Source organism: Orcinus orca, chromosome 9 (assembly GCF_937001465.1).
Source record: "Orcinus orca chromosome 9, mOrcOrc1.1, whole genome shotgun sequence".
Classification (NCBI taxonomy): Eukaryota; Metazoa; Chordata; class Mammalia; order Artiodactyla; family Delphinidae; genus Orcinus; species Orcinus orca.
Genome location: NC_064567.1, coordinates 76,029,349 through 76,055,519, shown reverse-complemented (window position 1 = coordinate 76,055,519; position 26,171 = coordinate 76,029,349). Strand labels below are relative to the sequence as shown.

General features: G+C 46.1%; 2 protein-coding genes across 6 annotated transcripts in view; one reads left to right on the top strand and one right to left on the bottom strand.

Annotated features, from left to right (window-relative positions):
• The window catches only part of DMTF1 (cyclin D binding myb like transcription factor 1), a 44,024-nt gene extending 39,392 nt beyond the window's left edge, over positions 1-4,632 (top strand). For all 4 annotated transcript variants that reach the window (XM_004263421.4, XM_033440099.2, XM_004263422.3 and 1 more), the window contains 4 exons: positions 1,378-1,533; positions 2,080-2,457; positions 3,036-3,183; positions 3,336-4,632. In XM_004263421.4, the coding sequence (XP_004263469.1) occupies positions 1,378-1,533; positions 2,080-2,457; positions 3,036-3,183; positions 3,336-3,445 (792 nt within the window). In that variant the 3' untranslated portion in view covers positions 3,446-4,632. The remainder of the gene's footprint in view (positions 1-1,377; positions 1,534-2,079; positions 2,458-3,035; positions 3,184-3,335) is intronic.
• On the bottom strand, positions 4,453-25,890 carry TMEM243 (transmembrane protein 243). Of its 2 annotated transcripts, XM_012535346.3 has the most exons (5): positions 25,644-25,890; positions 24,812-25,097; positions 7,480-7,530; positions 6,328-6,432; positions 4,453-5,061 (listed from the first exon to the last, which is right to left on the bottom strand). In XM_012535346.3, the coding sequence occupies exons 2-5, from the start codon at positions 24,887-24,889 to the stop codon at positions 4,939-4,941; spliced, it is 357 nt and encodes a 118-aa protein (XP_012390800.1). In that variant the 5' UTR covers positions 24,890-25,097; positions 25,644-25,890; the 3' UTR covers positions 4,453-4,938. The 2 variants fall into 2 exon arrangements, with proteins under 2 accessions (XP_012390800.1, XP_004263472.1); XM_004263424.4 differs by lacking the exon at positions 25,644-25,890 and having other exon boundaries at positions 24,812-25,625.
• Between the last annotated feature and the right edge of the window lie 281 nt (positions 25,891-26,171).

Sequence of the window (26,171 nt, the reverse complement as noted above, 5' to 3'; positions counted from 1 at the left end):
AAAAGGTTCTCTTTTGGATCTCCTACTAGGCCACTTGCTTAACTTAAGCCTCGGTTTCCTAATCCATTGGTCTCCAAAATAGGGATGTGTAAGAAGACCATTTGCCATAGGTAGAAAACAACTTCGCTTTTCTGCCACCTCACCCTCCCTTTCCCCCTGGCCTAATAAACAATATATACACATATATTTAGGGTATGTGTTCAGGTTTTAACTTACAGGGTCACAATCAAATATTTAGAGACTCTTATTTATAAATAAAACATGATAATAGTGCCTCAGCTTCAAAAAATTATGAGCATTAAATGTATTTAAGCATATTAAATAAAATACATGTATATGATATACATGTACATGTAAAGTATTTATTATACTGCCTGATCATATGTGATTAATAAATACAACCTTTAGGAAAACAGCTAGCTTTCACTTTTATAGAGAGGGAGGGGAAAAAGTGAGTTGAGTCCCCATTGTGTGCCAGGCACCATCACAATCATTTCTAATCCTCAACAAACCTTTCTATGAGAAGTAGTTACTGTATCTGCTTTAGCATTACAGAAACCTAGATTCAGTGAGTCAGTAGCCAGGAGAGCTGCTGTGGCCTAAGTCCATAAGACCACATCAGACTAAAGAACCCAGGCTATACGACTTTAACTTCCAGTTCTATTCTAAGTGCAAAAACTTTTCCTTCAGAGTGTTAGGATAAACCAAACTCAGATTATCACGTAGAAGCTTATGGTTGTGAAACGTGTGTTGTTGTTCAATAGTTTTGTTACACTTTCATAAAAGATTTCAAAAGATAAGCGTACTGTCAGTGAAACAGCTTTTCAATTAGAAGTTTTTTCTTTCAATGAACACTAATTGCTATTTCTATACATTTTCTCTGAACATAAAAAAATTTCCTAAAATTATACTATGAAAAAAATCTCTTCAAGTAAGTAAACACTGCCATAGTGCCTTTTGGAAAATGTGAAGCTTTTTTAACTGGGAGACTGCTAGTTTTTATGTGCTACAGAGAAGGGATAAAGAGGGGAGACGAGGCATGCTGGATTACTGTGCTAGAAACAGTGGCTTATGAGACCATGTCTTGGACTGAAACAGATAGCTGAGACCAGACCATAGACATACAGGGAGTGAAGAGTAGGATCAGGCCTTTCCTCTGTTAAAGCTGCAGGCCGAGAAATGACTTACAACAGATAAATGGTCCAGGATGTTATACCCTTCATTTTATTATTTGCCCCTTCCTGATTGGTAAGTACATTTGTGGCTAGTAAATTAAAGTCCCCGTTTTGGATGTAAAGCTAGACTTAATGGGTACTAAGTGTACTTACTCAGTGGTTTGATGCACCTGTGTTGATCTTATTTTTCTTCTTCCTTCAGTCTTTCCATTTACAGCCCACTGGCACTCCAGGCACCTACCTACTTCAAACAAGCTCAAGCCAAGGTCTTCCGCTAACTCTTACTGCTAGTCCCACAGTAACCCTGGCGGCTGCCGCTCCCGCTTCTCCTGAACAGATCATCGTCCATGCTTTATCTGTATGTCACCTTACATAAATTCCTTGATTTTTCTAGTTTCTGTAGAAAAGACTCGCTAACTGATAAGTACCACCAGAGATGGACTCATGTGCCTTCAATTACAATATCTTGGGGGAGGGGGAAATAAATTTTGAGCTCCTTTCAAACACTTTAGTATCGATACCTGTTAGGGACCAGGATTAGTTGATACAAAATATAAGAGCCAATACTAATGTAGTCCATTTATTTAAACAATTCTTCCTACCACTGTTGTCCCAGGAGCAATGTTTTACACCTTCACTGGGGTACATCCCTTGTTCCCTGGGTCTCCTTACATGACATGGACTTCCGTTAGGGGAAAAGGGATATTACGAGAGCAGAGGCCCCACTGTGTAAAGAATAGGGTTCTAGAAAAACAGTGATAAGAACACTGAAGTTCCAGAGGTGAGAGAGAGGCATGAAGGGGACAATAGGGTACCACTTATAAATATCATTTGTTGTCTATAACTTTAGTCTGGTGGGTACTTTTTCAATTTGCCACTGATCGTTTTCTTTAACATTTTATAGCCAGAACATTTGTTGAACACAAGTGACAATGTCACAGTGCAGTGTCACACACCAAGAGTCATCATTCAGACAGTTGCCACAGAAGACATCACCTCTTCCATATCGCAAGCAGAACTGACAGTGGATAGTGATATTCACTCATCTGATTTTCCTGAGCCTCCAGATGCCCTAGAAGCAGACACTTTCCCAGATGAAATTCATCAGCCTAAGATTACTGTAGAGCCATCATTTAATGATGCTCATATATCCAGATTCAGTGACCAAAATAGCACAGAACTGATGAACAGTGTTATGGTCAGAACAGAAGAAGAAATCTCTGGCACCCACCTTAAACAAGAGGACGCACCCTCCCCTTTAACCCGGGCTTATGTTACTGAGGTAAGTTGCACTTAAGGAAATAGCCTTAAGCCTCAAACCTGCAGTTTGGGAAAAGCCTAGAAATCATTTATGGAAAGATGTCCTCAGTACCGCCTATTTTCTTTAGACACACAAAATAAAGCACAAACCCCTACCTGACCTGAAGTATCATTCAACCAGCAGTGTTGCTCTTACCACAGTTCCTCACTAAAACCTTTCCTTCTCCACCCCCTATAGACTGAGAAATGTTTGTTGGAACCCATGGAAGCATTTTCCTGAGGATGGTTTGTAACAGGTCTTTGTGGTTCAGTTTAGGAACCTCATCCCACAGTGTTACAGCTTTGTTTCTTCTATATTCAGGGTCTATAGCTGAATTGGTTCTTTAAAATTATTTTTTGCTAGTATGTAATACATTGGGGTATGAGGTTATTACTTTTGTCCATTTTAAGACCTTAACTTTGATTTCTTTTAATTTTAACTTTAAAGTGGGATAATATTTGAAAGTTAAGTCCCTTCAAGCCTAAATATGTTTGGAGAATTAAGGAAAACTAATAAGGAATATGAGACAGAATCTCATTTTTTTAATTATTATTACTTAGGATTTAGGGTCTCCTACCATAGAAGAACAAGTTGATCAAACAACAATTGATGATGAAACGATACTTATCGTTCCTTCACCACATGGCTTTATCCAGACATCTGATGTTATAGATACTGAATCTGTCTTGCCTTTGACAACACTAACAGGTACTGTAACTCCTTCGAGTGCCTGATAAATCTTAAGGTGGAAATCTGCTTGTTAAATTTTCACTTTGGTAGAAGAACACTTACTCTAAATTCTTGACATGGATTAGAGGATGTATATATTTAAGATTAACTTGAAACTTATCTCATTACAGATCCCATATTCCAGCATCATCGAGAAGAATCAAACATCATTGGATCATCTCTGAGCAGTCCTGTTTCAGAAGACTCAAAAGATGTTGAGGATTTGGTAAACTGTCATTAGGTAATTCTTAGAAACAGGTAGTTCAGGCAAAGAAGCCACACTGTTAATTACAACATCTCCAAAGAAATAGGAGCAACCCCCAAGAGGCTTAATTTACCATTCCTCTGGCTTTTAAATAGCTACAGTGCTCAAGCCACATACAGTGTTGCTGCTATGACTTTTTACCTCCTTTAAATATATCATCTGAGGTCTAGTCTTATGACAGTGTAGCTGAGTGGAGCACTGGGGTCTCTCTTAACTGTAGAGATCCTAGTGATCAGTGTTACTTGTCAGCGGGGAATTTCATTCACTTTAGCTGAGAGAAGTTTAAAATCACCAAAGCTTAACTACTGTTTTAAAAGCAGTAATATTCATCTCTAAAGATCAGACATGGCACTCTATCCAGTCTCAAATAGGCCTGTTTATATTTCAGAGAAGCTACATCACCATGGTCTAGAGCTTACCAGTGACCTTCTCCACAAAGCTTATCTTCTAAGTAGTTTGAGACTTGGGGTGTGGTGGTTACTTTTGGTTTACCCATTGCTGGCAGTGGGAGCTGATTTAGGCTGGGCGAAGAGGAAAGCATTAAGAGATTAAGAAAATTCACTACAGGCTTCTTTGTTTTAATATGGATGAGAATAGGAAGACAAAATTCATGAGAAGCTAGTTTTCACCCCCTCAGAACCCACTGTCATCAGTTTACAGAGTTAGCACTTTGAAGTAAAACTAAATGGGAAAGGGAAGTAAAGTTGCCTATCCTATGCCATGACCTTTTATTACATGTCTTGCTATGTAAGTTACCCAGGAAATAGTTGAGGAGAGGATCAGAGTTTGCCGTTCACTTAGTGCATTAACTGATGGGGGTTTGATATAACTTCTCCCTCTCAGGCAATTTAAAAAAACAAAATTTGCTTCTGTAATGAAAGGAAACAAATCAAGAGTCATTCCTATACCAGAGAAGGTTAAGCCAAAATTAGCCTCTAGGGCTTTAATGAATATGACCCCTATAGAAAAGTCAAAAAAAAAACTTGTATAAATTATTTTATTTATTATTGTAATTAGATTTACACAATCAAAGTTGTCTTTTCACCGTCTTGTGTTTTTTGTTAACGTGAAATTGTAGTTATAAGCAAAAGTTGGTTGCCTAGGGAACAATAATTGTATATTCAGTTTAACAGAAATAAAAGAGTATTTGTCTTAAAATGCAAGATTGTTTGTTGCATAGCCTTTCACCATGCAATTACATTATAAAAAATTTTAATTTCAAAAGTGAAAATGACTTGTGCTGTTTGAGCTTTAAGGGGGAATGTTTAAGTGCAACATCAGCTCCTTAAAGAAAAAGCAAAGGATCTAGGATATGTCTCCCCTGCAAGAGGGAATTTAGATTTACAATTAACATGAAAATCATGTATCAGACTTATGCAGGAGATTGTTCAGCATACCTTATCCAGTTCTTATTCAAGTCCAAATATATAGCTTTGAAGAGACCTGGTAAGTATTTCTCCTTGGCAGACTCACTTTCCCACATCATGGAAGTACAAATTCGCACATATACATAACATGATGATAGAAAATAAGATATAGTAAATTAGGTTTCTAAATTTCGGTTCTAAGTCTCCTTGTCGATACCAGTAGATCTAAAAGAAGAAGAAATAAAAGTTTAAGTAATAGCACTGGGCTGAATATTAAAAATTTAAAATACAACTAATTCTTTTCCACTGTGACCAATTTTATCCATATATACTTTTTCCCCCTGAATTTTGAGACTAATGCAGCCAGAATTTTATTCTTATTCTTTATAATTCAAGTGGTACCAACTGAGTTTCCATATCCAAGACCATACTTTATTCTTGCATTCTCAGTTAACCTTGTTCAATGTTTAAACCAAGAGTCCACAGTCATTTGGCAGGTCATCCAAGAACAGATATTTTAAATATATTTGAGTAAAACGTACAGCTCTTTTAGGTACTGGAAGGGAGGACAACTTTTTAACTTATTCAAACTGCCAACAAAACTAGGGCTTTACACGTGCATATATTTGGTTTCAACTAGATCAATGTCAGTCACTTCTGGCTTTCGGCTGGGAGTGAGAGGAGAGCATTTTCCCAAGGCTCTCAAAGTGGGATGGGCCAATTCTTTCCTCAGGAATATAGCAGAATCAGTGAGTTTGAATCTGGGAAATGTCCTCTGGTTTAACTTTAACTCAGATAAGCCCATTATTATGATTTAAACCTTATGTGAGTCAGAACAATTATCTTTAAGAGTTTACTGCTTTAATTCTGCCTCTCCTCAAGGGAAATGAAAACAACAGCCAGCTAATGAAATGACCGAACACTTGGCAAATACCCAACTGGGAGTCCACCACCATCTTTATTTCTTTACCTAAAAGAACGGCTTCTTTGTAGTAAAATTGAACATTCTTGTGACAAAGGTACAACTGTAGCCTTAGGTTTCCAGAGATTTTGGTGTTAATTACTTTCATTTGGGGAGATAAAGCTCAAAGATTAAAACAAACTAGTTTTGTAATTATTAGAAACAGAGGAGTAATGGCATTTCCCAAAGCCTGTTGGGCTTTGTATGTAGTTCTTGAAGGAAGATGAATTAAATACATCACATCAAATCTTTGGCGACCTAAGTCTTTTTTTTGTTTTTTTGCTATCAAGGGAGCGGAGTTTCCTTTTAGGGTTACAAGGTTACAACTCTGGGATTTAGGAGATAAATAAACTCAGATTCAAAAAAAACCCTGCAATTTAACATTGAGAATTGTGACATGCTTTGGGGGAGAGGGGTGGCATATAATTAGAGACACCCTTTTATACAGATTGTCTACCAGAGCTGGGAGTTCTGCCCTAGGCACCTTCAGCCCTCAAGGATACTGAATTTAAATTCTAAATAGTACTCACAAGTATGCAGGCAGTAATACTACTCAAAGAGATGCAGACAGCAAAAAATATATTCAGCGGTTTTGGAGGTAGTTGAGGGAAAACAAAAGCACTGATCAGCGTTACCTGTATGAAGAGAAATTATGTCAGGCCTCAGGAGTAATTCCCAGACTTGGTTAGACTGGCATTTAGGCAATGTAATAGTATAAAATGCTTCACATTGTAAAATGATATCTACCACCACGTTTGCCTTCTGGAATGTTAATATTTAATAAAATATTAAAATACCTTCAATTGTGTTATTTCTTTTAGTACTTCTACTTAACCTTCCTAACCTTTTCCTCCTTTATGAGAGGAGACAAACCACCACAGAACAGTAAAACTAGCCAACCTCAAAATAACCTCTTTATCAAAGATTAGATAGCATTTAAACCTCATCCCCAGGATTAACGACTATACTGAAAAGTTCTAAACTTTTTGTTATTTTGAATACTCCAGCAAAAAAATATAACCAAAACTGTTTTTGCTTAACATGAAGAATTCTAAAAAATAGGTTTCTAATATCCTATAGTTCTGTTTCTACCTTAGATATAACATTTTACCCATTCTTTTTATTAAGAAGTCATGGAGACAAACTTCACTAAAACTTATATTTAATGAAAATGTGCCAAAGAAATGTCATTCTCAGACCGGGAAATGTAGCTTTGTTTTATTTTATTGTGATAGCACCAAGCTGTAGTACACAGGATGAAAAATTAAAATCTTTTGAAACCAAAGGATAATGAACATGCTTTAAGAACCAAATAAAAGTAAAGGCCTGAGCAGAAATGGGGAAGTTGGGTTATGTACAGAAGAGAGTTACTGGCAGCCACTGACATAGTACAGATTTACTAGGCAAACCCAGAAAACCAAGTTATTTGATTTGTGCTATTTCACCTTCAACCAGGGGGTGAGAGTGGAAATCAATTAGCTACTCCACTTACCAAGTGCAGTTTTGTTTAAGTGTCAACAAAATTGAAAGCATTACTTTAACTATGATTGGAATATTCCACTTGCTCATGTACTGGCCCCTTCTAATTTTTTTTTTTTTTTTTTTGGAGAGTTGATTGAACCACAATATTAAGGTTTTCAAAACTTTGGCTAAGAGCCTGGGTGAGACACAAAGATACTTACTAGAATCAACAAGGATGTTAAGCTGCCAACAACTAAATTGATGATTCGATCCTGAAAGAGAAAAGAGTTTTTGAGCCATATGATAAACCCGTGGCACTTTAGAAAGATACAGTGCAAGGCATTATGGTGTTTTAGAATGGAGGAACCAGGATCCTGCCCCTCTGAGCTTCACACAAACAACGGCCAGAAGGGCAGAGTGTACTGAGCCACCGGAGTAGAGAACGTATTTGGGGAAGATGGACAACTAACTGGAGAAGTCTGGTTTTTATTTGGCTGCACCAGGTCTCTTAGTTGTGGCATACATGATCTTCGTTGCGGCACGTGGGCTCTCTTTGTTGCAGCATGTGGGACTAGTTCCCTGACCGGAGATCGAACCTGGGGCTCCCTACACTGGGAGCGCGGAGTCTTAACCATGGACCACTAGGGAAGTCCCTGGAGAAGGTTTCTTGAAGGGACAGGACATTTTTACATTAGGGCCTTTTGAAGACTGGGAAGGCCTGGATGGGGAAGGGAGGCTTACAGATAATCCACAAGCTGCTGGAACAGTACTAGCAGAAGCAAAGGGACAGGAGCACGGGATGGCCAGCCGAGAGCCTTGGTGAAAACAGTAAGAAACCAGGCTTAGATGACGTCAAGTGCCATCGTGAGCTTGGACCTATTTGTGATACAGCTTAAGTGCCCTTGCTTAATGTAATCTAAAAGTAAACGCAACGTAGAATCATCTGAATGAGGAGCCTGGGGTTCTACCCTTCGAGATTTCTTGTTACTCCCATCCCTACCCCAACCAACTCCAAAGAATGGTTTGAAAAACTGATCTGATCCAATCCTGATTTTACAGGTTAAGGTAAATTTAGGTCCAGTGAGTGTTGTTAAATTATTTGCCTAAAATCATACAGCAAGTTAGAAGCAACTCTGAAATAGGATATCTAAATCAGGGTCACTGGCTAGATGGTTTCAGTTACAGGAACTGAAAAGTTAAAGTATTAGTAATATAAAAATAGTAGTAGTATATACTAATAATGTATAATGTGTATTAGGTTGATAGAACTTATTTACAGAGCTTACAGAATAAGGTGGTAAGGGTTTAACACCTGATGAGGAAACACTACCTTATGGCCAATGAGAATATCAGGTAATCTTAGTTCTGAAAAGTCAAAGCTGAAGTCTTTCAAGAATCAGTCTTAAAGACTGTTTTGGCAACGTCTGAGCAAAGAACAGCAGGATACAGAATATGAGCAGCCAGAAAACAAAAGCTCAGAGACGGGAAGGGCACAGGAACCTGCATTCCCAAGTTCTCTGCTTCTAAAGGTAAGAATCCAAAGAAGAGCCAGGCAGGCAAAGCTGGGAGGGAAGAGTGAAGCAAAGCCACGTGTATCTGGTGTCCCTGACCTCACCAGGGATAAACCACACTCCAGACCAAGGCCACTGCAATTCAAATGTTACACAGCACAAAGGAAGCTGAACTACTCCAGCCACACCCTTACTAAACTTGAGGTCTTATCACCACGTCAGCTAGATAAGACAACACAGCAGACACAAGAGTCTGAAACTAGGACCATGTGTTAGCCAAGAGACCCAGGGACAAATCACTGATCACTGTTAACTTATTCCCACACAAGACATGTGTATTTAACATAAAATGTGTTAACGGACAACCCATTTATGAGAAACCCATTGTTTCTGCCTTGTGAAAAAGCTTCAACTCAACTCTTCTGGTCTATTCTAAGAAGTCAAGAGTATTTGCTCCCATCTCCTTATGAGCTCCAGGTATTGGCAACAGTCTGTAAAGGTGTGCGCATACCTCACAAGAGCTCTTACCAATAGAAAGAGGCCAGTGAAGAGGTTCAGGTGAGAGGGAGCCAACATGAATCACTATTCTCCAAATGGTACAGCAAGTTTGCCAACCAGGATCGAAATGGGGAGGGGAGAGGGGTATAATGGTGAACAGATGGTGCCTACGCCAAAAGCTTTTGTATACCTTCTAAAAAATCCTGGGGTGAAATGATACTATTTTACAGGTGGCCACACAGGCTCCAGGAAATAGCTTGCCCCAAATCTCAGTACCAATAAGTGATGGAAACAGGATTCAATGCAACAGCAGATTCCACGTATACTTCTCAGGGAAACAGCAGCCTAGCATGCTAACTGCTGGTCTAGACAAAGAGATCACGTTGCAAAGAGCACCCCATTAGCAAAGTACTACAGTAAAGTGTTTATCTTTCAGGAATGAAGACTTCCTTGTAAGTGGTTGTTTTAGACTGTTGAACTTATCCATGGAAGGCTAACTGGTTTCAATCATTTATGAAAATACATCTAATCTTTAATGAATACTTTGCTGCTTGCCTTCTAGACAGTCCACTGTCTAGAATCCCAAATCATCTTCATGAATATCAGGTATTCTACTGTTAAGATACAGTCTCTCTGGGACTCCCAAGATGGGACAAACTATTTAGAAGACGGCAGAACTGTTTCTCACAGGGTCTCCTTTCTCCAAGCCAAGGCCTTGGCTTTAGGCCTTCTGCTGTTGAAGTAACCAGGAATCCAGACCAAAGAAATAGCAGAGTTAACTCTGGAAGGCCTCCTACTTCCTTCTAAACGCTTGCTACGCAGAGTGGTCTGTGGCCCAGCAGCACCGGCACCACATGAGAGCCTGTAAAAAATGCAGAACCTTGGGCCTTGCCCCAGATCTACTGAATCAGAATCTACATTTTAACAAGAGCCTCACATGATCTGTGTGCACATTTAAATTTGTGAAGCACTGCTCTAAAGTTTAGAGTCGAAGCTAAACCATTTTGAATACTGCTAAGTTCAAATCACAAAGTGGAGACCCCTCTCCAGGCCCAGAACTGTTTCTTCAGGGCTTTAGCAGCTCCCCCTGCTTCCAGTCTCCAAAGGTAGAATAATAGAGAATAATTAAATCGCCCGTTGATTAGCATTTCAAAGGGCAGTGTTAGAGCTAATATGGTCCAAGTCAGAATCAGAGTTATCTCCATATCAGAAGCTAGTTTCTATTAACTCAGTTACTCTATGTCTCACAAAAACTAGCTGTCTCCTCCCGTTTTATTATTGCCCTATTTCCATCTAACAAAACCATTCTCCCTACCAGAGCTTTACACTTTGTACTGCTTATTCTCACTCCCTAAGGAAGTCCAGCAGGACCAGAATCAGCCTTAATGTTTTTTTGTTTTTTGTTTTTGCGGTACGCGGGCCTCTCACTGTTGTGGCCTCTCCCGTTGCGGAGCACAGGCTCCGGACGTGCAGGCTCAGCGGCCATGGCTCACGGGCCCAGCCGCTCCGCAGCATGTGGGATCTTCCCGGACTGGGGCACGAACCTGTGTCCCCCGCATCGGCAGGCGGACTCTCAACCACTGCGCCACCAAGGAAGCCCCAGCCTTAATCTTCATCCGCAGAGATGACAGGACAGGGAATTCGCTGTCTTCCCACAGACATCGACTCAGCAACAGGCTGAGAAACAGTCTTACCTCACGTACATGGATTTATGTATGTGAGCACTTGAACATACATACACAAACATATATAGCTTCGAGAGGGACTCAGCATACATTACCTCTTAAGGCATTTATTTATTCAGTTAAACATTATCTCAATTATCTCAGTAAAGCTGAAAAAAAATTATCTACTATATCCCAGATGCAAATACAACCGCAAATAAAACCATCTCTACCCTCCAGAAGTTCACACAACGCAGAGCGAAAGCGGGCACGAAGGATGTTACAAAAAAAGAAGCTGCGAGGGAAAGGGCTGGGATGCGATGCACAGGTGGAGAGAGCAGCCTGAGCCCAAGAGGCGCGTCTTTGTCTTCCTTTGAAATGGGGAAGGAGAAAACGATGGTTGTGCCTACAATGTGTCTGTACCTGGGATGAGAGAAGGTTAACTCTGTGAAGCAGTAAGGAATACGTTATCTCCATTTACCAATGAGTAACTGGGTTCAGTCAGACCAATTTGCCCAAGGTCATACAGCCAGATAATGGCTAAAGTCTCCTATTCAATGCTCTTTGCAAAAGTGAGCAGTTCAAAAGGTCTAAGAATCCTTAGACTAATACATATGGGCCCGGAAATGAGAGTTAGGAGACCAAGGTTCTCATCTCACTGACTAGCTAGGTGACTTCAAAAGGATCCCTTAACCCATCTGGATCTATCACATGAGAGGACTGGGCTGATATCTGGTCCTGTCCAGTTTTAACAATTTATGGCTCTGGATCATCAGCTTCAGGCGGCACCTGGGCCAGAGCAGACCTATTCCCCAGCAATCAAAAGGCACAGGAGCCCCCCGAGATTGCTTGGTCAGCCATTAACCAGCACCCTGATACAAAACAAATCTCCAAATTCATTTCAAATGCTCCGGTGGTTAATGGTGGTTCTGGGAACATCCCAAATACCCCAAAGCTGGCATCTGTCCTCAGCAACCAGGAAAAACCCCGGCTCTGGACAGCCTGGAACACTAACAGGTAAAAGCACGCTTCCATTTCCACAGTCATTTGTTTCACCTGCTTCCAAAACGGACCTAAAGCTTGGGCTTTCACAGCAAAACCCTAACCCACTCAAGCAACAGTAAAAAGAGCATGGCAGGGCTTCCCTGGTGGCGCAGTGGTTGACAGTCCGCCTGCCGATGCAGGGGACGTGGGTTCGTGCCCCGGTCCGGGAAGATCCCACATGCCGTGGAGCGGCTGGGCCCGTGAGCCATGGCCGCTGAGCCTGCGCGTCCGGAGCCTGTGCTCCACAACGGGAGAGGCCACAACAGTGAGAGGCCCGCGTACCGCAAAAAAAAAAAAAAAAAAAAAAAAAAAAAAGAGCATGGCAAAATTCCTAAAGGGATCTGGGGACTAGAAAGAAGGAGTAAAAGGATTTACAAGGAAAAGTCTGAGTAAAGAAAACTTTTCTAAGTTCAAATGTTAGTACTAAGATTCCTGGCAGCCAAGAAGGAAGTACAATGGGTTTCAAAGCTCTCACTAATGACAGTAAGCGCACTGCATCATTAGAACAGGCAAACTTCTCCTGGATCTAAGAAGAGTTTGTTGCACGGGTCTAGGCAAATTCTGGGAGGCAGAAAGTGCAGCTACTTCATACATAATTGCTTCTTATATTGACACGTAAAAATAGCTGAAGGCATAATGTCCCCAAAAGAGTGAGACGCGGGCTGAGAAGTGGGATGGCTGAAATGCCACACACCCAATTTAACTGCTCATCCTTCAGAGCGCAGCCCAGACATCGCCTCCACTGTAAACCCTTTCTGGACAGCTTCCTTGGGCACTCCTCAGGACGGGAGATGCCCCTGCCTCAGGGCTCCCGGGTCACGTGGCCCAGACTTTACACTTACGGAGTCACTGGCTGTCTCCTCCATTAGGACTGGAAGTTAATTAACCGTGGGGGAAGGCAGCCGGGAGGCTGGCATGCTGCCGGCCGGTGCTCTGAGAATGATGCTTAAGTAACAGAACCATAAATGGAAGTGACCGACGGCATTTTCCTTAGAGCGCCTCTTACCAGGAGAGGCTACTCACCACTCATCCGGGGCCTGACTTGTCAGAAATCTCAGCTTCTGGTCAGAAGACAGCTTGGCCTCACTGGTCCAGGACAGACACGCAACACCACCGCAGAAGCCACAGCCTGGCCCTGCAGCCCAAGAGGCCGAGCCCTCACGGTGCTTCCCGGGCCAATGGCCCCATGGTAATACCAGGAGTAAACCATGGGCACCTCCAGGTCGGGGTTTCCCGAACCTGAGGACAGAAGCCCAGCCACTCATTGCCACAGCAGCAAGCACTAGTTTCAGAGGCACGACAGCAACTCCCGCCCAGGAGCCGGTCCTTCCGCAGGGCTGCTCAGCACTCCCAGGGAGAAGCTATGCAAAACAGAAAGCTCCTTGCGGGAAAGGAAAACCCTGCATGGACAACACCACGAGAAAATTCCCTTACACGCCCTGGAGGGAGGAGGGGGGGTGGGGGAAGACTGAGAATTCCGGTTTTGTGTTACTTCCACCTTCCTCTGCGACTCCATCAAAGTCCTCAGACAACATCACAGGCAGCCCTACAGACCCCATCCCTCCCCAAGTGCACTCCGGGTCAATCTTCACCCTCCGCACCTTCGAGTTCTCTGTCAGCCACCCCACCACCCCCTGAAACCCGTTCCATCTGAGCAAAGTACTTCCTGGTCCACACACAAGAGTTCTCCCGTGCCCTGGACTTCCCCTGCTGCCTCTGCCTCTCAACTTTCTCCCCAACAGAGCCTGTGCCACCCACATACTCATCCCAGGGTCACTGGGCCAGGAAGGAGTCGGGGTGGGGGGGGGGTGGGCAAGGCATTTCCTGCTCCCCAGGCCAGAATGAGATGGCAGTTTCAATAATATCCTCTGCTATGGTCTGAAAGTTTGTATCCCTCCAAAACTGCTAGTTGAAATCCTAATGGCTAATGTTGACAACAGTAGGAGGTGGGGCCTTTGGGAGGTATGTAGGTCATGAGGGTGGAGCCCTCACAAGTGGGATTAGTGCCCTTATAAAAGAGGATCCAGAGAGCTCCCTACCCCTTCCACCAGGTGAGGACACAAACAGAAGTCTACAACCCAGAAGAAGGCCCTCATCCAACCATGCTGGCATTCTGACTTGGGACTTCTAGAACTGAAAGAAAGAAATGTTTGTTGTTTGTAAGTCACTCAGTCTGTGTGGTATTCTGTTACAGCAGTCCAGACAGACAAAAACATCCTCTATTTTTAAGATGTATGTCCCTGGCAGTCTCATGCTTCTTCCCTTCCTCTTCTCAGCAAGCTCAATTATTTCAGCACCCGTTTGGCCAAATCCCTCTCCTCCAACCGTCTCCTCCACTGCCCCTGAGCCTGGTCTTCCTCGGCATCCACTGACTACATCATTCCCAATCTGTCACACCAAAGACCTAACCTGACCATGGAGTCGGCAGTTTCAGCAACGCCCAGAGCCTCTCTGGTGGATGTGTTCATCTGCTCTTGATGCTTTGAAAACCCAATCCCGAGTCACTCCCAAACCCTCAGCCACTTCCAGGCTCTGGTGCTAAGTCTTGCTGTGAAGCCTTTCAACTATCCTACCTGTTAACTGCCAGTTTACTTGTCTGTCTCCTCCTCCACACTGTAAGGCCTGGGAGGCTGAGGGCCATGTCCTCCTTGTTCACTGCTGGGTTCTGGGCCACTGCCCATGACTGCAACCCAGCCCAATGCTGCACTCTCCAAGCTGTGTACCCCACAAGGCCTGTGCCCACCCAGAGGCAGGAGCACCTCTGTCTCACTCAGACAAAGCCAAGCCATGTGGCTGTGGGAGCTGCCACTACCCAGAGTGGAGAGACTTCTGAATCTACAAAGGTGCCACTGTACCAGTGGGTGGGGAGACACCAGACATTTCCTTCTGCCAACCCTCTAGATATTCCCAGCATATATAAGATATTCAAATATTAGCTGAAAAAACAAACTAACTGTGTTACTACAAATTCATGTATTCAGCTGGGCTTTCACTGTATTTTCATGGCCTTTTATTTTGATTTGACTTTCGCAGTTGCTCTCCAGGAAGTGGTTTGAAGCTCCACCTCCACTCAGGTTCCCAGTCTCACTCTTGAAGCCTGTCCGTCAGCAGACATCTTTACAAAAAAAAAAAAAAAAAAAAAAGATGCTGAGAAAAAGAAGAACTCCCCCCGCCCCCCATTTCCACTCCTTCCAGCCTGAAGAGGACCGGAGGGCAGCCTGTTCCTCTGCCAATCCTGCACCCATTCCCTGGCCTTATTAGTTATCTCTGTCCTCATATCTATGCTGAATCTCTCCCTCATGGAGTCCATCTCTGGCCCCCAAATCTCAACCCCTCCAACATCAGAACAGCCTTCCCTCCATCCTGCTTCCCACCTTGATGTTTGGCATCTATTCTCCACCCTTTTTACATGCTTAGTGTAAGGAAGTTAGGAACGAAATAAAACAGGGTAAATGAAGAGTGACCAGAGTGGAGCTGGGGGCTATTTTTAAAAAGAAGGTCAAGGAATCCTCCTGTTTGAGCGGGGACCTTTTAAAGAAAAAGGAACGAGACATGCAAGGATCTAGGAGAAGTGTACTGCAAACAAGGCAGTGCAGCAAGTGCAAAGGCCCTGAGGCAGGAGTGAGCTCGGAAACTGGAAGACAAAGTAGGCTAGGATGACTGAAGCTAGTAAGGAAAAGAAAGGGAAGAGCAAGGATTTGTGTAGTGCCTTTCTATCCTCCTTGTAGTACATATATGCTCCATGAGAAAAGATGCCCTCTCCAGCATACGGCACATGTCCCAGGATGCAGTACACACACAATTAAGCATTGAATCAAAGCACACATGCACACTCAACAACCGACAGTCTCCAGAAGACAACTATACTTAGCACAGCACTCAAGGCTCCTCCCCCGGCCCAGGCTTTCCTCTGACCATCCCTCCCAAGTTCTAGAGTCTGCTTGCAATGGAACACTCACAGTTCCCTCCCCATTCCCGGCACTTTCCTGCTCCCACCTCTTCAACACAGTTGGACCTCCTGCTTGGGATTCCCGGTCACCTCCTCCTGTCAAATCTTACTCCTGATTCTGGGTCTAAAAATCAAAAGCAGTCTGACCTGATGTCCCCAGTAGAATTATCCCCTTCCTCCACGCTCCCTGGCACTTTGCTCCTCCTTTCATTAAAGGGCTCGACCCCATGTTCATCTTCCTTGTGCACAAGATCTTCAGGTCCCTGAAGACAGTGATTATCTTCTCTTGTGAGGGAAAGAGAAGAAAGGCAATCCAATCAGCATGTAGTAAACATACAAGGAGGGGACTTCCCTGGTGGCGCAATGGTTAAGTATCCACCTGCCAATGCAGGGGACACGGGTTCGAGCCCTGCTCCGGGAAGATCCCACATGCCGCGAAGCAACTAGGCCCGTGAGCCACAACTACTGAGCCCGCAAGCCACAACTACTGAGCCCACATGCCACAACTACTGAAGCCCGCGCGCCTAGAGCCCGTGCTCCGCAACAAGAGAAGCCACCACAGTGAGAAGCCCATGCACCGCAATGAAGAGTAGCCCCCGCCTGCTGCAACTAGAGAAAGCCCGCGCGCAGCAACGGAGACCCAATGCAGCCGAAAGAGAAAGAAAGAAATTTATTTAAAAAAAAAAAAAAAAAAAAAAAAAGTGATTTTCCTTTTCTTCTTCCAAGTCCCAGGGGAAAACGTCTTGTCAGGAAAGCTCTGGAAATGGCCCAGTCAGCAGCCTAAGGGACAGCTGTCTTGGGACGGACACAGTGAGAGGACGTGACACATGGGAGGAGGTTTGGGCCCCTCGGAAGCAAGAAACCTCAGGCCTTGCCAGGGGGTCTCCTCAGTTCCCCCAGAGCTGCGTGGCCCTCAACAGGCAGGAGCTTCTCCCCAACACCGTGGCCGGAGGCAGCCCTGGAGACAGTGTCCCCAGGGTGAAGCAAGGAGACAGCTGACTCTGCGAATGGCGAGCCCGGGTCACGGGGCTGCTGTCCTGAGGCTTCGCAGAGAACCCTGGGAGTAGCGGCACGTGAGAAAAGCTTATGAGACTCACACACACCCATACTCGCCCACTCTCATGCTCTGAGCTCTCAAATGCACCAGGGCCTCCACAGCTGCCTGTAGCTCTGAACACCGACCTCTCCCTCGGGTCCCTCCAGAGAAGGTACATGTATGGACACTTTGAAACATTTCCCTTATTTCACAGATTCACGTTCTGAAGCATCTTGCAGTTGTGAATATTTCTGTCATACCCATCCTGCCAGATTCTCCTCCCCACAGGAGGAGAACACTTGAAATATATTATTCACAGTTAGGCATACTTGAAATAGATTATTTTCATTGAAGCATCACTTAGGGAAATGAGATCACAGTAAAAATACAAAATAAACCTACTCCACATGTTTAAGGACCAAAATGATCCCTAGAGTCGGTAGCACAGGAAGTGCCGGATCTTTATGTGCTCCGACCTTCAGAACTGGGAGGTCCAGAGCAAGGGCTAGGACGTCAGGAGCCTGGCAGACCTGATTTACATCTATTCTCCCACCACATGCCTGCTTGTGGCCTTGGGGAAGTCACTTAACTCTGAAGCCGAAGTTTCCATATTTGTACAAATAAATCCATATTTGTACAACGGTCGAACACGCAGGGTTGCTGTTAGGAATCGGAGATAATACACGTAAAGCCCTAGAACAGACTGCCATTTAGCGGAGTTAGTAAACGGCTGCTCACGTTAGTATTATTTCTACCTCATCTATTGGGGCATCTTACCAACAAGATTAGGTCCTCGGAGATGAGTGGGACCCAGACCCTCTCCCAGACCCTGGCCCCCATTTCTAGGGGCCACATTCCATCATCCCCATAGGGACACTCAACTTTGTCAACCCACGTTGTCCTTATGGCAGTGCAGAAAATATGGTCATTATACCTACACATGAACTATGGACTGACCCCAAGAAAAAGAAATGGCTCAATTTAGTAGACCCAGTCTATTACCACAGAGCTGCAGAAACCTTGTCTACGGAGGGAAAAACTCAGCAGACCACCAGCTTCTGCGAGGCCAGGGCTCAGTTTAAGTTTTTTATACAGTACTGTGTTATGTTTACGGCCTCTTTGCTGAAGCTCAGCCAGGAGAGGAGAGAGTGACGCCCTTAACTGCACGAGAGCGTGAAGCACCCCTTCCTGTTTTGGTACCCAGCGCTCCAGGTTTTTGAACACGAGCCCCCGCCTTCTACTGATGGTTTAGAATGTCCCAAAAAAGCAGGTTACTTTTTAGTGATGCTAGATGCTCACTTCACTTAAAATTTAATATAACTAAGAATATAACAAAAAAGAAGCAGACTCACAGAGAACAAACTAGTGGTTACCAGTGGGGAGAGGGAAGCGGGGAGGGGCAAGATAAGGGCAGGGGATGAAGAGGCACAAACTTTTAGGTATAAAATAAGCTACAAAGATATATTGTACAACATGCGGAATATAGCAAATATTTTGTAATAACTATAAATGGACTGTAACCTTTAAAAATTGTAAATCTCTTTACTGTACACCTGTAACCTACAAAATATTGCACATCAAGTATACTTCAATTTAAAAAAAAACTTAATATATATAAAATCCAGAACTAGGTAAGGCACTATGCCGAGTGCTAGAAACGCTGGAGAAATAAGGCAACTGGCTCCTACCCTCAAGGAGCTTAGACTCTGGCCGGGGAGGCAAGATCTATACAAATCCCTCACAGCACAAGGAGTAAATACCAGGAGACGTCTCTGACCACCAGGGTCGTAGGAGGGAAGCACGGATGCAGACTGGGTCGTGAGGGAGGTTTGAAGGTGGGAAATTAGACTGGGCAGGATTCCGATATGTGGGGAAGAGAGGGTGCTACGGCAAGAAGAGCATTTGCCAAGAGCAGGGAGGCAGCTCAAGGCAAGGGATCCATGGAGAGGTGCCAGTCTGGACTGGGCATCCACAGAGCAACGGTGAAGACCAGGGATGTCAGCCTCCCTATTCGCCAGCATCCTCTGAAGAGCCTTCTCAAAATACGAATGCCTGAGTGCAACCCCCTGAGATCCCCAGTCCTCTGGTCTAGGGGTGGGGGAGGAAAAGACTTATTAGAGCAGGAAAGAAGAAAGTCCTGGCGTCTATCAGCCTGCACCGTTTCTCCAGCACGAGAAATGGCAACTAAAAGTGGTTTGGCCGCCTGGATGACAGGCAAGGGGACAACAGATCTGATCCCCTGGGCGACTAGCTCTGCTTTGAGGGAGACAGGTGTTGTGCTCAGAGAATCACCCAGAAGCTGTGTCAAGAGGCTGGAAGCCCGCACCCCTCGGAGGACAGCCTTTGGGGCCCTGGGCAGGCGGAGGGGCGGCAGGCAGACACAACAATCCTAACCACAGCTTTGTTCTTAATGAAGCAACAACCCTCACCTCCAAACGGAAAAGGGCAAGAAGTAGCATTCTCATCTTACACTACTACTTGCAGAAGCCAAATGCTCCAATTCTGAATGGTCTGAATTCGACTACACGTCATCAAAAGACCTTGATTTTCACTGTTTTTGTTTATTTGCTTTTTTTTTGCAGGGAGAGGAGGAAAGGATCAGGAAAGTGCTTTAGAACATGGAACTTTTGCCTTTGGAACCAAACATCTGAGCCTCGGGACCCACTAACTTGCTCCCTACACGGAAGGTCCCCCTCTGTTATCTGACTCCAGTGTATGCGCCTTTCTCCAATGTCACTCACTTTTCTTACATCACAACCAAGTAGAAATAAAGGGGCAAGAACGGTCACCACCCTTCTCAGAGGATGAATCACTTATTATTAGTGAAAATCAATAGAAGAGGCTGGTCCAGGAACCGGCTTACACTACATTCCAAGGAATGAAGTACTCCCCCCTCGCCCATTCGCAGTACCTGTTGGATACCGGTTTGCCCTCTTCCCCACAGAGAACCATCCTGCCTCTCCCCGCTAGGTTCACCAATCCACTGGCTGAAACTGATTTTGGATGATTCCGCAGCCAGCCAGAGAATCAAGAAATCAAGATCGACTCACAAGCCCTGAGGATAACTTAAAGCCTTTCCATTACCCAGACAGAAAGATGGCCCAAAGGAAATTTTAAAGGCAGGCGTGGACAAGAGAGGGGGGAATACCTCCAGGTTAGAGTTCATACTAGGAAGGGAGGAGCAGGGGATAGGTTCCTAGAGTGACATTTCCCGAAGCGGGTTCTGTGGACACTCAGCTCAGGCCTGCTGAGGCTGAGGGGGGTGCAAGGTAAGAACGGAGTAAGGCACTGACTGTGCCAGTGACAAAAGGCCAGCCACCGAAACAGCACAGGAAGTAGTACTCGCCCTCCCTCTCCAGCCACGGTCTCAGTGAACATTAGCACATTTTAAAGGTTCTGAGAAGTCCCGCAACAAAGAAAAATGTTTCACGATCGTGACTATACAACCACCGTGACTGGTAATTCACTTGCTTTAGAACTGCACTACCCAACACGGGAGTACCAGCTGTATGTGGTCACTGAGCACCTGAAGTAGCCAGTCCAAACTGAGATGGGCTGTAAGTGAAAATACACGCTGCATTTCAAAGGCTTAGTGCGAAAAAAAGGATGGAAAGTTATCTCCACTTTTCATATTGAGTACATATTGAAATGATAGTATTTTAGATGTATGGAATTAAGCATATTATTAAAATTAACTGCATCTCTTTATACTTTGTAAATATATGGCTACTAGGACATTGAAAATCACATACATGGCTCATCTTATATTTCTACTGGGTCACGCTCCTTCAGAAAGTGCTGAGCAACAGCACATGCTCAGAAACCTCAGATACACTGTATTATCGTGGCATTTGTGCCACATTTGTTTTCCCCCTGAAAGAGATGTGTTACATCCCAGAACTGGGGATGGAATAAAAACAGACGAAGAAAGCATCTGGACATTCTGACCAGGCTTGATGTGACAGCCCACCTAGCAATATGTGATTCCAAAGGTATCAAGGAACGACTATCCTTCCTCTCCTGGTCTATTATCCCTTAGATGTTTACGTAACAACAGAAAACTGTTTTGCTTTACCTTTCGCTCCAAGGCTGTATCTGTAAAGTTATTCCTAAACATCACGCTAAAGACTGAATAAATCTGGAGTTTGGTATCCTTCAGGGACTGCCCACGAGGGTGCTGCTCCAGGCCCACTGGGTTGTGTATCTCTATAGCAGATGCTGGTATCTTTCACTCACTCCATGACTTTGGGCAAACCACTTCACCTCCTTCCTGTGGAAGGGCCAAGTATGTGAACGTCCACAGGGCCTTCTGGACAATGTGACCCAGAGAGTGTAAGTCACCTCACCATTTACTATCCTAGTCAACTCGTGAAACATCACCAGAGGAGAACCAGTTGTGTGACTCAACACGTAGCCTGCTTTGTAGTGCAGCTCCCCTGCTTGTGAAACAGCAGTAACAACACCCACCTCACAGAAGAACTGGGTGATCAAACAAGGGAACGCTGAATGCAGAGCACGCTGCCCGGCACTGAGGAAACACAACTTCCCTCCAGACTCTGCTCCGTGCACTTCAGTCATCTTGGCCATAGAGGGAGAGGCTGGCCCTAAACCTCTCGTCCTTTCTAGGCTTAAAATTAACAGGCTATCTCTGGTCAGTTGTTAAAAGGCAAATAAGATTACTAAAAGCTCAGAAGACCTGTCAGAATAGGACAGGAAGTGGGCTTTCCCTTTCTGGATTCTCTTCCTCAGAGGCGAAAGCACGTTGGGAGCACACACATGCAGGGGCCAGTGAAGGGTTTCCCAGGGTCCCGGGAAAGCCTCCCTGCTCTGGCAGTGACTGCCCTCCAGTGGAATGGCTCCACTGTAACGTGTCCTATCCTTTCACTATTGAGGTCCCATCCCTGTGCGCTGCCCACTCAGGTCCTCAAAATCATTTGCTGTCATTGAAGACAGATGCCTCGGGCTTCCCTGGTGGCACAGTGGTTAAGAATCCGCCTGGCAATGCAGGGGACACGGGTTCAAGCCCTGGTCCGGGAAGACACCACATGCCGTGGAGCAACTAAGCCCGTGCGCCACAACTACTGAGCCTGCGCTCTAGAGCCCATGAGCCACAACTACTGAAGCCCGCGTGCCTAGAGCCCGTGATCCCCAACAAGAGTAGCCACCGCAGTGAGAAGCCCGCGCACCGCAACAAAGAGTAGCCCCACTCGCCGCAACTAGAGAACGCCCGTGCACAACAATGAAGACCCAACACGGCCAAAAATAAATTAATTAAAATAAATTAAAACAAAAAATAAAGACAGACGCCTCTCCTTCCTCGGATACAGCATCTCAATTTATACAAACCATGATGCTTCTTCCTATCCTCAGACCAGAAGTCTCTCTGCTTTCTCCATTCTGTACAATTTCTGTATGTCCAATCATTCTGTCAGCCCCACAGAGGAAACTCAAGGAAGCAATTCTGAGAGATCTGGAAATATATATTATTCTTATTTTTTTTCCCTCTGAGTAGCTGATTCTACTGTTATGACGCCTAAAATTGCCTAAGTAATGCTAGAGGTGTATGCTCTTGGATTAAATAAATCTGCAATAAACAGAGATACATTTGGAATAGTCAATTTCTTGGATGGGTTTCAAATAGATCATAGGCAACAGGGAAACTTACAGTCATTGACTATTTAGGCCCAAGTGAGTCAGAAACATCAATATTTCTAAGTGTCTCTATAAATCAACAAGTCCCTTATGGAGTCATCTACCTCAGTATTCAGGGATCAAAGGAGGTCAGAGGTCTGCATCACCCAGAACCCCAACCTGTGCACCAAGGTATGTAGAGGAGACACTGAACTTCTTGGCTCTCAGGACAGTTGGGCAGCCAGATGCCCTGGGTCCGACCCCTTCAAGCAGCTAGCTGCCTCCATTCTCCAGGCCCCAAATCCTCTCCTAATCAAACCCCAATTTAGGGGCATCCATATCTGAAAGCCGAAGGCTACCAGACACTCTGAATGTAGAATCCATCCTCTAAGATCTTCCCCAAGCTTCCCAAAGTGACCACTTTCTCCCTGGTACCCCAACATGCCCCCTCTACCCCCTCTCATAGCACAGATCCAACTGCATCACGTTTGTTCACATATTTCCCCCATCTACCTGGGTTCCTCAGACGCCCCAGGGCCTATCACATAATGCTCAATAATGTTAGCTGACGGGAACTCCCTGGAGGTCCAGTGATTAGGACTTGGCACTTTCACTGCTGAGGGACCGGGTTCAATCCCTGGTGGGGAACTAAGATCCCACAAGCCGTGCGGCCAAAAAAACTTAAATTAAATTTTTAAAAAATAATAAAATGTCAGGGACTTCTCTGGTGCTGCAGTGGTTAAGAATCTGCCTGCCAATGCAGGGGACATGGGTTCGATCCCTGTTCCAGGAAGATCCCACATGTCGCGGAGCAACGGAGCCCGTGAGCCACAACTACTGAGCCTGCGCTCTAGAGCCCGCGAGCCACAACCACTGAGCCCGCGTGCTGCAACTACTGAAGTCTGCGTGCCTAGAGCCCAAGCTCTGCAACAAGAGAAGCCACCGCAAGGAGAAGCCCGGGCACCACAATGAAGCCCGGGGAACCACAATGCCCCCGCTCGTCGCAACTAGAGAAAGCCCACGCGCAGCAACGAAGACCCAGCGCAGCCAAAAATAAATAAAATAAAATAAATTCTAAAAAGTAAGTAAATAAAAAATGTTAGCAGAAACAGGAATATCTACTGGACCAGAGCCGTGCTTCTCAAAAGCAGGTGTCTGTGGGCTGGGAATATGCAAAGTCACAGGATAAACAAGGAGCAACTTCTTAGACATAAAGCTTAAAACATTTTCTTATAAAGTCCCTTTGAGAAGAGAAAGCAAAATCCACATGGAGTTAAAAAAAAGAAATAAAGTAGTATTCTCCTGGCAGGCTGGCAGCTTCCAAATTCAGGGTCATGCCCCAGGCTGTCGGGTGTACAAGTTCCCTATCCTTTCTGCTAAAGAGGTCCCTGACTAAGCTGAGAAACCCAAGAAGCTCTGGACTCCATATGTGCCCTACTTTCTGAGAGGCTGAAAGTACTTTGTCAAGGGTCAAAGATCACCAATGCCACTTTCTAGGTAAAAAAAAAAAAACAAACAAAACAGGCTAATCTTGCCCAAACGACTCAGAAAGTTAATGCTGGGGACAGGAAAAGAGCTCTCTTCAATTACTGGCCCAGGACATCACATGAATAAGCTTGTAAGAAGACATTATACTTTTTAAAAGCCTAAAATAATGTACTACTAGCTTGTTTGGGCCTGAGACACTTTGATCACTTCCTGGAATGGAGTCCCATCAAAGAAACCCTCATTTCACGCCTCTCCTCTTTTCCTCTGCTCGGCTGCCTCAGCAGTAAACTCTTAAGGGCTCTAGATAAACACGAAACAGAAGCACCTCTCTTGGGCTCTTACGGAAGCCTCAGGTGCACACCTGAAGCCTCTTGAAGGTCAGCACTCCAGCTGGACCAGCGGATGTGCAAACACCATGACCACCTGGCCTTGGGGAAGAGGGCTTTCGCACTCCCGTTTCGGACCCCCCGCAGCCCAGAACTTTCTGAACTTTTCTCCACTACCAGCCTTCAAGGCTCTTGGCCAGCCCGGTCCCAAAGAGGAAGCCGAGGGGCAGCGCAAGTACCTTGAGAGGAATGAAGCGGGGTTGAAGGCACTTTCTTGCTCCAAGGGCCTTCAGGGGCCGCAGAAGGACCCAGCAGGGCTCCGGGTCGGGAGGGAGCGGGGAAGGGGAGGGTGCGGACAGACACACAGACACAAGCACCCAGGCCCCGAGTCCCGGGCCGCACTCACCTTGGCCGACGTCTCTCCGAACAGAGGTCTGTTGTCGAGCCCACTGGTGCCGTAGGTCCTGGTGGAAAAGTCCTCCATTTTAGGGTTTCTTCACTGTCCCGAAGCCACTCAAAGCCGAGCCAGCATTGCCTCCTGAAGTCCCGGGTCTACGACTCGCGGCGCCGCCGGTCACCGAGCGCTCATAGCCGAAGCCCAAGGGGGCCAGAGTCCCGGCGGCGGGGGTGGACGCTCAGACCCACGGGACGAGGCCGCTCCGCCCGAGCCCCGCTCCCCTCATCTTGAACAGCTGCCGCAGGAAGTGAACAGAAACAGATACAGCGTGGCCGCCCCGCCCGGCGGCTCCCGCTTCCCCAAATCTCAGCGCCCGGGCCGCAGGGCTCGCGCTGCAGCTCACGGAGCAAATCGGCTTCCCCGGATCTCCCCGCTTCCCCGCCCTCGCCACTCCTCTCTGTGACACGGTCATTTCTCGTGCTTTCTAAATGTTCTGGTGATCCCTTCACTATCGGGGCGGGGAGGGGGGCGAAGTTTTCCTGGAAGAAGGCATTACCAGCCCTCTGCACCGCTCCACCCCTCTCGCCCCAGTGGCCAGCGGCAAGAAGTGAAGCCGCCGGAGCAGAGCCGAGCGCTCCGCGCGCCCCTCCCACAGCGCTCTGGGATCAGGTCGCGGCGGCGCCGAGCGACTCGGATCCCCGCTCAGGTGTTGCCTGTACGCGAGGGCCGGCGCGCCTCCCGCAACTCCCCTGGAGCTGTCGGGGCAGGAGGAGGGGATCCCGCCTCGGCCCGGCACGGGCCGACCACCCTCCCGGAAGCGCCCCGCGCCCGCAGGCCAAACCTCGGCGTCCCCAGCCGCCCGCTCGCTGGGGAGTCCTGGTCGCACCAGGGAGCACGGGTCCCGGTCCACGCCGACGCCGGGAGGCGGAGCAGAGACTCCGGGGGCGTCGCGGAGCGAAAGACTTTCCGGGCTGGCAGAGAGCGGGCGCGCCGGCCGGGCAGTGCGCGCCGGGTCCCCGGGCCGCTGCCCGGGCCGCTCCCCGGTCGGGACCCGCTGCCACCGTCGCAAACCGACTCGGCCCGCCCAGGCCACGTCACGGCCGAGGCCGCCAATCCCGCGTGCCGAGGCGCCGCATTGGCTGCGGGGCTTTATTTCTAGAGGTGCCAGTTTATTCCCCGCTGGGCGGCCGATCTCCTGCGCTCCTTGTTTCTCAGCCTCTTAGTAATTAGCGCCTGCGCGACCCACGTGGGCTGAGCACATTTCGGAAGATAGCCTTGCAGTGGGCTGAAACTTGTTAAAAACAACCAGCCTGCTTTAACCACCCCAGTCTTTGCACCACTAGCACGGAAAGGGGGTCGTTGATAAATA

Bases quoted from the DNA above. Each gene is read 5' to 3' on its own strand.
- TMEM243 (XM_012535346.3), bottom strand. From the start codon at position 24,889: ATGGAGGACTTTTCCACCAGGACCTACGGCACCAGTGGGCTCGACAAC. The intron at 7,531-24,811 runs GTGAGTGCGGCC...TTTCTCTTTCAG, and splicing joins TCGGAGAGACGTCGGCCAAG to GATCGAATCATCAATTTAGT. The intron at 5,062-6,327 runs GTGAGTACTATT...TTCTTCTTTTAG, and splicing joins GTATTACTGCCTGCATACTT to ATCTACTGGTATCGACAAGG.